This window comes from Pipistrellus hanaki (genome assembly GCF_964339955.1).
Source record: "Pipistrellus hanaki genome assembly, chromosome: 7".
Taxonomy (NCBI): Eukaryota; Metazoa; Chordata; class Mammalia; order Chiroptera; family Vespertilionidae; genus Pipistrellus; species Pipistrellus hanaki.
Genome location: NC_140509.1, coordinates 40,253,791 through 40,265,424, shown reverse-complemented (window position 1 = coordinate 40,265,424; position 11,634 = coordinate 40,253,791). Strand labels below are relative to the sequence as shown.

General features: G+C 41.3%; 1 protein-coding gene across 2 annotated transcripts in view; it reads right to left on the bottom strand.

The window, feature by feature from the left end:
* Positions 1-8,304: 8,304 nt before the first annotated feature.
* Positions 8,305-11,634, bottom strand: part of HTR1E (5-hydroxytryptamine receptor 1E) — a 56,985-nt gene continuing 53,655 nt past the window's right edge. For both annotated transcript variants that reach the window (XM_084890748.1, XM_084890749.1), the window contains one exon: positions 8,305-9,878. In XM_084890748.1, coding sequence (XP_084746874.1) covers positions 8,594-9,691 — 1,098 coding nt within the window. In that variant the 5' untranslated portion in view covers positions 9,692-9,878 and the 3' untranslated portion in view covers positions 8,305-8,593. The remainder of the gene's footprint in view (positions 9,879-11,634) is intronic.

The window sequence follows — 11,634 nt, the reverse complement described above, 5'->3', positions numbered from 1 at the left end:
ACACAGATGTTAAGAAATGTTTGTTGATTAAATGAACTTTATCTTCAAATTATTTTTTAGTAAATTCCACACACACACACACACACACACACACACACACACACACACACACCCTTGCTTGATGTTACTCATTTTTTACTGTTTGTTACTATTAAGAAGAAGCTGATATCACTGGAAATGTGCTTACTTTCTGGAGTATATTCAGATCTAAAGCATTTTTATAGGATCCAAGGAGATAATTCTATTCCCAGGATGGCTGTGACTGAGCTAAGCCTGGCAAAGTACATTGTGGTTGTTAGTGTCACGACTCTGCTCCCCAAAGCCCTCAAAACACCCGGAGAGGGTGCAAGTGGAACTGGCGAAACCTGGCTCACAAACCACTTAGAGATGCTTGTTAGTGCTTGTCATGGACTAAACATTGCATCTGCATCTCCCCCAAATTCATTTATGGAAACCCTCTCCTCCCAATGCAATTGTGTTGGTAGGTGATTACTTGAAGGCATGATGATGCAGTCCTCATGAGTGGGATTAGTGCCCTTTTGAGTCACAAAAGAGCTTTCTTCCTTGTGAGAATTCAAGGAGAAGTCAGTGGTCTGCATCCAGAAGAGGGCTCTCACCAGAACTAACCAGTCTGGCAACCTGATCTCAGACTTCTAGCCTCTGAACTGTGAGAAATAAATTCCTGCTGTTTATAAGCCAACAAGTGTGTAGTATTTTTGTTATAGCATCCTGAACAAACTAAGACAGTACTTGGATCTCTCTGCCCACTGTCTCTCCCTCCCCCCTCCCCCGCCCGCCCACAAGACCTTCTCCCTCATTTCCACTCCCAAGAACAACAACCTCCAAAACACCACAACAAATAATCTATGATAGCTATAAGTGAAATATATGGAGTAAAAACTAAACAGAGAAGTTTGGTTTCATGAAGGGAACAAAAGGGTATCAGGGAGTAATGGAAACTATGTACATTTCCACACTAGAAAGGTCAGTGGAAATGAAAAGATCTGAATCTGGTCCAACAGCACTTACTGTCCAGTTGGAGCCAGCGTGCCTGTCCCAGATGCTCACAGCTCAGACACCTAGGGGCTCCTTTGGTTGGAAGAAAGAGCAATGCAGGTTACTTCAAGTGGTGGTGGTTGATTGTATTGATAACTGTTAGAATAAGGGAGAAATGAATTTCTGGAATATTCTTACGGCTAAACCTCAAGGATCTGGAGCATAGTTTGGGAAGCAGAAGACCATCTGGGATTGGAAAAGGCAGTGCCGGAGAACAGGCAACACTGTTAGTTTCTCAGCAGCAGGAATAGACCTTCATTCTTCTGCTTTGCCTGGACCCATGCCAGCTGCTCTTTTTGTTTCAGCCTCACTTTGCTTACCTTTCTACAGCTGCTCCCACCGGCGATGGGATGTCTCTTCACATAGTTGCTGTTTAAAATCTTGAGTGGTAGAATGCATCCTTGCAACTAATCACCTTCTTTCTGGGGGAAGCTTTTGTACCTCATAGCACATGCCCAGCCTATAGATCTGGCTATTCCTGGGCTATATGTCCAATGGCCCCAACCAATCAGCTGTGGATAGTGGAGGGTGGCGTGTGTGTGTGTGTGTGCGTGCGCGCATGAGACGAGGTATCACATGGTGCTACATGGTGGATTATGCGCACAGATTGGTGTGCAGGGCTACTACAGTAGTATTACAATATTTTCCTGAAGCAATTCTTTCAGAATTATTCTCTTCTATTTGTAGTAAAATAATTTAATACTATTTTGTGTGTGTGTGTGTGTGTGTGTGTGTGTGTGTGTGTGTGTGTGTGGTGAGGCTGAAAACTGCTGTGTATTCTCCAGGATAGGGTTTATGGGGAGATAGGAAGTTCCCTGTATAACTTAAAGGTGCAAGGAGCAGCCAATTTCTTTCTACCGTTTGAAATATCCCCTCCTCCTACTGACAGGTGCTGGAGATTGCCCTTTAATTCTAAGTCTGGGGTGACTTAGGCCTTTCCATCCAATAAGGATGTAAGTCAATCTTGTGAAGCATCACTACCATGCACGCATTCCTCCTGGCTGATAGACACTTCCTGATTCCCTTTTGTTAATGATCTCTGCTAATGTCCTGGAAGCTCTTTAACCAATGTGGTGCCTGTATTTGTTGGCCTGACCCTCACTTTGATATTGGCAGATTCAGATAGTCCTTGAGCCTTAAAACCCTCACAGCTTGTAATCATAGTTTATAAGCAGCACTCTCACCATGTTCAGACTTTACATTCTCAAATCACTCCTAGCTGACACCAGAATTAACATTAGGCTTTGAGCATCCCATGTTGATGCTGATACTCCTGAGGTTCTTAGTAGGCAGTCACATTGGCATTTGGGGTAGTGCAATTCTTAATTTAGAGGGCCTGGCTTCTTTTTTATTGCAGGATTTGGCCTCCTGGTCTCCTACCACAAAATGCTATTAGTGTTCTCTGTTGGGATAACTAAATATGCCCACACATATTCTCAAACACTGTTTAACGATCAGACATTTCCCGTCTCATTAGTCACTTTTCCTTATTTTCAGCTGATTATAGTCTATAATTTAGGCAGAGTGCTTTTTCACATGTAGCATATGGTGGCCCTTGAAAACTGAACCAAATGTGATCAAGTTCTTATATATAATGGTTGTCATTTTCTCAGCTATTTTAATAAAAAAAATTACCTTTACTTGTACTTTTATTATAGTCATATGCTTCTTTTCACTAACTTTTCTGATGCTCTCACTACATTTGCAAATACTGTCTGTAATGAAGTTAAAATTTGTTGTGTGTAGAAAACCTTAAAAATGAAGCAAACACAGCCAACACATATTAGCAGACTAAGACCAATGTGATAGTTGAAACTATAAGGCTTTGTGCTAGTAACTAGCATAGTTGTTGGATCTTGTGCTTAAACTTACCTTGTATATACTAGTAATTATCAGTTTGTAAACTGAAGTTCAGTAGGTATAGGAGGCTATACAGTTTCAAAAGCAGATATGCTAATAGGGGTTCTTATTGCTACCAATTATAATCAAAGCATCTACTAGGTCTACAAGGGGGTGACTTACAAGAATTCCACTAAGTACACAGACAGGAAGTCCTAATTTATTAGTTAATGGAGGTGATTAAAATTTCACCTCTGGAGTTTACTTTTAATCTGTTAATGTTTACACAGGAAAATCAGACATTGAAGGTTCTGTTACTTCACTTAAACTTTCATGTAAAGGGGCAAGAATGGTCAATAGTAGCCAGCATAGCCCTACTGGTTAAATAAGTAAATCAAACAACAGATTTTTTTTTCTATCGGTTTGATTTATATAGGAAATATATAGAGATTCTTCTTTGTTAATGGCAGAATAATTGCCTTTGATTGGACTTATCTAGTAAATTGGAAATGAGTTGTAAGTAAAAATTAGTTATGCATCCCCCTTTTGCTTTTTATGTAGACTTTAAAAAATTTTAAATTCTTATAATTGCTAAGATAATATGTGGAGAATGATGAAAAAAGCAAGAGAGTTCCTCATAAACACTGAGTGGCCAGATTATTATGATCTCTGAATGCATAATAATCTGGCCTCTCAGTGTATATCCTATATAATAAAAGGCTAATATGCAAATTGTACCCTCGACCAGGAGTTAACCACCAGGCTGGCCGCCAACTGCCCATGTCCCCTTTCCCTGGCCAGGCTGGCCAGACCCCACCCATGCACAAATTCATGCACCTGGCCTCTAATATATACACAAGGGGGCGGTGTATAATAGTAAAGTTGCAGAGGTAAATGGACAAGACTTTAAGACTATCTGGATGTGAGGGACTAGCCACAAAGAGAGAGAATCACATTTATATATATACTGAGTGGGTAGATTATTGTGCATTCAGAGATCATAATAATCTGGCCACTTGGTGTAATTTCTAGACATTATACATATTATGGTCATAATAAATACTGGATTTTCAGCTAATGCACAACCTCAGTCAATTCCCCTGTAATTTAAGTCTCAACATCCTCATATGTAGATCACCATTAGCTGGGAAGCCATTTGACTTGCCCAGTAATATTTGAGTTGCACATACAAAAACCCACATTCTCTTGAGGCAGAATCTGCCCATTGTCCCTTGTATTCATCCCCACCTTCCTTTTATTATAAGGTCCTCATTTTTAGCAAGGCACATGACTGCCCAGCTAGAGCTTTACTCTCCTATTCTCTCTTACTACTTGGTGTGGCCAGATGACCAAGTTATTGCCAATGGAATGCAAGTAGAAGTGATGTGTAAGACTTCTTTAAAAGGAACTTGCTTGACTTTCCCATTGTCCGACCTGATCCAACTCTCCAAAGGCAGTCCTGAGCAACAAGTCCTAATGTCAACTTCTCAAATCTGACAGCCATGAAAACACTGGAACTTCTCTGATTTCCAGGGATGGAAAATATATTTCTCATCCTAATATAATGCAGTTCTGACTAGGGACTGCTGGTGCATAGCAATATGGGTTTTCCCTATCATTTGGAAACAAGCAAACAAAATAAGCAAATATAAGATGGCTAAATTGGGGGTCAAAGTGGTGGTCAAGAAAACTCAGAATTCTCCATCCTCTGAAAATCCCTGAGAGTGTGATAGGAAATGTAACACATTGCCTACCAATTTCAGAGCGTTAACAGTAAAAATAGATGACATTTATCAAGCATATATTATGTACCAGACATTGTGCTAGGTTCTGTGCACTTTCTCATTGAATTCTTACAAAACTCTTCAAAGTAGGAAAAATTTTTGAATAGTGATGATCAAATTAATGCAAGAAAAAATGCTTAGAAATGATGATGTATTATAAAGCTGCAAAGATTCAAAAAAAAATAAATGAAAGGAACTTGCTTGCTCTCTTCCTTCCTATGGAATGTGGGAGTCAGCTTTGGCCATGCAGTTGAGGACAAGCCCTGAGGGGAAGGCAGAACCACAGATGGAAGGAACATGAGAGCCTGGGTGACTTTGTGGAGTACAGGCTGCCCTCGTATTTCTTGGCCATCAAGTGAGAGAGAGAGAGAGAGAGAAACTATCTGGTCTGTGCTGCACTATTATGTTTGGGCATTTTGTCTTTAACAGCAGCTTAACCTGAATCTTAACTAATAAAGAACATTCATTTATATTCAATGAAAAGTTCCATTTCCTTTCCATGTGAAAGCATGTTAGCTTTTTTTTTTTTTTTTTTTTTTTTTTTTTTTTTTTTGTGGCTGGGAATTTGAGGGAAAAGGAAATCAGTGTTGCATCATGAGATTTTAGAAGTTTGGTTCTCTCACTGAGAGAAGATGGCACATTTACATTTTTCTCTTCCAGGGACACAATTTCATTCACATTAATAAATATTTATTGAGTGCCTGCTGTGTGTAAAACACAGTAGAAGTCCTGAGGAATACAGAGATGAAACAGACATAGTTCCTGTCCTGAAGAAACTCACAGAGATACACAAACAAATGCACTACAAGATTGGTTGGCTACAGTAATAGAGATGCAGGTGAGTTCTCTGGGGGCAGAGAGCTGGGAGAGAGAACTTCCACAGAGAAGGAAGGAGGGTCTCAGGAAGACTTGACAGAGAGATTGCATTTGAACTACATGATGAAGAATTTGTGGAAGAAGAAGGGAGAGCACAGGGACAGGTTTCTGAAATGCAGTGGGAAAAATATTAGGGGAACTCAGGAAACAAGGAAATATCCAGACTTTTTTGGAGTTTGAGGAGGTAAAATATAACTTTAGAAAGGTAGTTTGAGGCCACATAGTGAAGGAGCCTTGAATATTATACTAAGGAATATAAATTTATTTTATACTGATGGGAAAATAGTAGATGATTTTGAGTACGGCACGCTCTATAGGATAGTGATTCTTAAACTACAGCATGCACAAGATTCTCCTGGAGAGTTTGTTAAAACAGAGATTGATGGGCTCCCCACTCAGAGCTTCTGATTGAGTAGGTCTTCAGTGGGGCCCTGGATTTTGCATTTTGAACAAGTTCCCAGATGGTGCTAATGCTGCTGGTGTGGAGATGCCACTCTGAGAAACACTGTCCTAGGAAGACGTTATCTGGCAGTGTACAAGAGAAACGTTGCAGGTTGAGTCCACAGAGAAGTGGATCAGATGAAGAGATGAGTCCAGGGGAGAGGACCAAAATATTGGAAAAGAAAGAGGAATCTATAAACATTCCTGCATAGGTAAACAGACAAGACTTTAAGACTATCTGGATGTGAGGGACTAGCCACAAAGAGAATCACATTTATCTAACTTAAATAAGTTACTGTAGAATTTAGCTTCCTATTAAACATGGCAATCCTATTATCTGAGACTGAACAAGTAGGAAGAGGAGAAGGTTTTAGTATGGAAAAATGATTATGAGTTCAGTTTAGAAAGGTTGTGTTTGAGGCACTGACCAAATAGTCATAGGGAGATGTTCACCAGACCTAACTTATAGATCTGGAGTGTAAGAAAGAAGAAATCAGAACTAAAGACACACATTGAAAAGACATAGGCATAGAACTAATTGTTGAAATGATGGGGTATAAAAATACAGGAGGTGAGAGCTGAGGACAGGCCTCAAGAAAACAAAGAATGAGGAGGTAGTGAGAGACCAGGAGAGTAGAGTATCTTAGAAGGATAGCAGCTGCTTTAATTGATGAGAGAATGGGAGGTAGATAAGGACAAAGGGAAGACAAGTCACCAACAACTTTTGGGAGATCCATTTTAAAAGAACTGGGAGAAGCATACTTAGATGGCAAGGAACAGAACATTCAGTGCAAGGTGAGAGTAGAATGAGTGACTTGATGATTGGAAAAACTTAGGTGGGAGATTTAAGAGAAAGATAAAGCAGGTGCTTGAGGGGGGAGTAGGACCACAGGAAGTTTACTCTAGTGTTCAAGAGACTTGAGCAAATTAATATGTGAGATTAAAGAAGAAGGGATGGGATCTAGCCAGTTTGGCTCAGTGGATAAAGCATTGGCCTGGTGACTAAAGGGTCCCATGTTTGATTCCGGTCAAGGGCATGTACTTGGTGTCTGGCTCAATCCCTGGCCCTGGTTGGGGTATGTGCAGGAGGCAGCCAATCAATGTGTCTCTCTCATATCGATGTTTCTCTCTGTGTTTCTCCTCTTCTCTTCCACTCTCTCTAAAAAGCAATGGAAAAATATCCTTGGGTGAGGATTTAAAAAAACAAGAAGAAGGGGTGGGAGGGAGAAAGAAATGGGGGGTGGGGGGAGAGAGAGGTAAGATTACAGAAAAGTTGGGGGTGGAGAGGGGGCAAATTAATGTGTTCTTGGCAAACAAAGTAAAGGGATAATCTGTGGAGACTAAAAGACACGAGGAGAGGCTGTGGGTGAAAGACAAGGAGCAGAGGTTTAGAATAGTCACTTTCTTAGGTGTATACAAGAATTTACAAACTTTCAGTCCTCTCTGTTATCCCTCTCAATTTAGTGATGAGCTCCTCCATGTGACTTAGAGTGGTCACTCCAGACCAGGGGAGGCTGAGTCAGGCCACCCATCCAGCCTCCGGACATGGACGACGCCATGGAGATTCTAGGAGAGACAATTCCACACTTGTTTCCTGATGGGTGCCCTTTGCTATAAACATATATTTTCAACTTTTAGTTTTATTTTTCAATGCACAATTGGATTAGTAACATTTTCCAGTAAAGTTCTTCAGATAATATATCCCCTCATTTAATCATTGCACCCTATTCAGCTGCTTTCAAAGTTCCCCAAATTTGACATGTACTCTCACCTTAATCCTGCTAGAGTGAGAAATGTATTTGAGTCTTTGTTGGAACACTTAGAATGGAGGAGACCCCCTAAGTTTTTCCAATCATCAAGTCACTCATTCTACTCTCACCTTGCACTGAATGTTCTGTTCCTTGCCATCTTAACTAAAACAGATTTAGATTATTTCTTATTTGCTTATGTTTCACAATCATAATCAAAGACCTAGGAAATGATTCATTCATTCTAGGTTCCTTTTAGAGAACGATGAAGCTTATATAATTAGGAACTCAAAAGGCAGGCTATCTGTACTATTTATGCTCGAAAGGAGGGAGCTATGTAGTCACAGTAAATGGTTTTGGCTCACGTCTACAGGCAGTAGATGGCAGCACATCCTTTTGTGTGCTTTGTGTGGTCACGCAATACCCCTTGGAATCTGTAAGCATTTGGAGCCATAACCTCGGATTTGATGCCATACAAGGACCAGTTATCAGACATTTGACTTAAAAGTAATAAGAAATTCTGCAAATAAAGATTTATTTTGACATTCTTTAATTGCAGGGTTCACTGAAATGGCTAATAAAAAGTATTTGCTAGTTCACTTTATTATTACTTTTATGAAATATCTGCTTTTGCATGATAATGTTTATTTGAAATTATGTACCACAAACAAGACCAGAAGTAGAAAACAGCACACCAAATAACAAGCCTCAAACAAAACAGAACAAACGAGTAAAACAAGACCACACATACTTACAAACTCTCCTGAACCAACACTGTTCAAGAATTAACCCTGTCCACTCAGGAGGCTGGTCAAATTCATGCCTTTTTTTTTTTTTTTTTTTTACAATCTAAGTATGTTCTCGGCACCTAATGAGCTTTTTAAAAGCCAGCTTAAAGTCTTCATTAAAACTAGTGTAGAGCAGAGGGTTGATGAGAGAATTAACATAGCCAAGCCATGTAAAAAAATCGGCCACTTCAGAAGACACGGTATAGAGGCTCAGACCCACAATCAGCTCTTTGATGAAAAACGGCAGCCATGACAAAATGAACGCCCCCAGAATCAGCCCCAGGATGCGCGCCGCCTTGCGCTCCCGGGTACTAGAGATCTGCTGGCGCTCTCCCGGGTGATCCAGATCATTGTCAAAGGGGGGGACCCGGACGGAGGTGTGGAACCGTTCAAACTCTGTGGTGGGGTCTGAGGTGGAGAAGTCAGATACACAGAACGTCTGTGTAAGTTTGCAACTCGCAAACGAGTTCTGGCTGTCTGTGCTTCTGCTGCTCAAGTGCCGGCTGGACCCCCTTTTCTGGTAAAGACTCTTGGCAGCGTGGTAAATCCGGTAATAGAGGATCAGGATCAAGGTCAAGGGGATATAGAATGCCCCGAGGGTGGAGTAGATGGTGTAGATGACGTGGTCGTGCTGGATGGTGCACTGACTCGGGGGCGGGCTGAGCTGGCGGTGGCTCCTCCAGAACAGAGGGGGCATGGAGATGAAGATGGAGATGGTCCAGACCGTGAGGATCATCAGTCCTGCCCTCTTGGCGGTCCTCTTCCTGGCATACTCAACGGCATTGGTGATGGCCCAGTACCTGTCCAGGGCGATCACACAGAGATGGAGGATGGAGCAGGTGCAGCAGGTCATGTCCACACTCAGCCACACCTCGCAGATGAAGTAGCCTAGCTTCCAGCTGTCCATGACAATGTACATGATGCTCAGGGGCATGACTAGCACTGCCACCAGGAGGTCTGTCACGGCCAGAGAGCAGATCAGGTAGTTGGCAGGCTGGTGGAGCTTCTTGGTGGTGCAGATGGCCAGGATCACGGCCACGTTCAGCAGCATGGTCAGGGTGGTGATGATGACCAGAGTGACGGAGATGAGCATCTTCTCAGTGATGGTCTTGGCTCTCCCGGCCCCACTGGCTTCTGTGGTACAGTTAGTGATGTTCATATTTCCCCCTGCTCCCGTCGACCCTGTGGAGATGCTGTTGGTTATGTTCCTTCAGCTGGAAACTACTTAGACTTGAATGTCCCTCATTTGTGGGGAGGCTGTAATTTCTTCAGCTCTGTACTCTCCTGCGTTCCATTTTGGGTGGGCAAAGGACAGCGCCACAGCATCTCTTCTGAATGGAGGGGTCCTGGAAAATAGTATGCTCCTGGTTAATGAATGAAAAACCATATTGTTTTTCCTGTAGTATGTGATCCTATGTTGGTAGTAATAACATTTTTACACAATTTTGATATAACTTTCTTTTCCTTCTCTGAAGGTAAGCTTCATCTTTACATTATTCCTCAAGGGATACTTTTTTTTTAAAAGTACCCAAACTCTTTCTGATTAAGACATTACCAAATTTAAGTCTGTTTTCCACCTGAATTTCTTTCTTATTTATATTTATTCTTTTATACACAGTACACATCTATTTATATAAACAGGTAATATGCAAATTACCTGGGCATCAGGACTGGCTCAGGAGGAGCTGCACGCACACATGGGCGGGAGGGGACTGTGTGTAGTCCCCAGCCCCAGCGGACACTCACCAGGGTTGGGGGCATGCTCTGAGTGGCTGTGGTGTGGCTCGGAGTATGCCCCCCACCGTGGGTGGCAGCAGTGGCCAGAGCGAAGCAGCCCAGGTCCTGGCTGCCGGTGGGAAGCTGGTGCAGGCAGCCAGGGGAAGGAAGGCCTATTCTTGCAGGAATCTTCATGCATCGGGCCTCTAGTTTATATATAAAAGGCTTTCTTTTACTTCAAAAACAATACATTCACATTGTATCATGCTTGTTTGGGACCATTACATTGAAAAATTAAAGTTGTTTGTAATCAGCATCCTCCAAACCAGATTTTATAGTTTCATAGCAAATATTCAACTCCAGAGATATTTTAGTGTCTCAGTGGGATTGTTCGATTTTGTCTAATTATTTCTGACATTTTATATATCCAACTGTGCACTTTAATGGAGAAAAGAGAGAAAAAAGCTTATCAGGTTACTTTGATGTTCATGACAAATTGTTCTTAGAGTAATACAGTAAACAGACAATGAAGCAGCTCCATCATGAAGCTAGAAAATCTGTGCATTTAAAAAGTGTGTTTAGCTTTGGTGAATATTTCTGTTCTGTTTCTATTATCTATCTATCTATCTATCTATCTATCTATCCATCCATCCATCCATCCATCCATCCATCCATCCATCCATCCCTCCCTCCCTATTTTTTGGATAGCTGTGATTAAGTTGGGTAGTGATTGAGATAGTGACACTTACTGAATGCATAGCCGTAAGGAATTTTAAAGAAGTTAAATATAAATGTATATTCACAAGACAATCAAAACCCACATAGAGATATTCACAGCTAATGGCTGCTGGTCAGAACACCAATCAAATAATGTGATTAGACTCTATGGGTTTAGGTTCAGGAAAACTGAAGAAAAACTGTGTTTCATCATTTTTAAGATTGATGTAGATTAGGGCTAATAGACACAATGATTCAGCAAAAGATGAGGGCAGGAGCAGGTGAGGGGCGTGTGAGTGGGAGTGAAAGTGGTGAGGTTCTTTGGGTGGAGTGGGGATAAGAAGTCAGGGGGCAGGAATAAAAATCTCTAGCCTAAGTGAAAAGAGGGGAAATAGGTGTCATTTATCCTTTAGATATAGAAACGGAAAGACAATAATAATGACTTCACTAAAGACCAAAAATAGGGCATTTGTTTTAAAGACAGTTTCTGTCTTTTAAAAGAGAAAATTTCTGCCTCTGTTTCCATTATGCTTTTACAGTGTTTTCTGTGAATGTACACTCTTTCGGATGTCTTGTGTTTCTCTAGTTCTTCCAAGGGACTTGTTCTACCAACAATCCCCTTTTCTTGTAAATTGGATGTGTTTTGTTTTTCCCACTGGTACCTTGCCC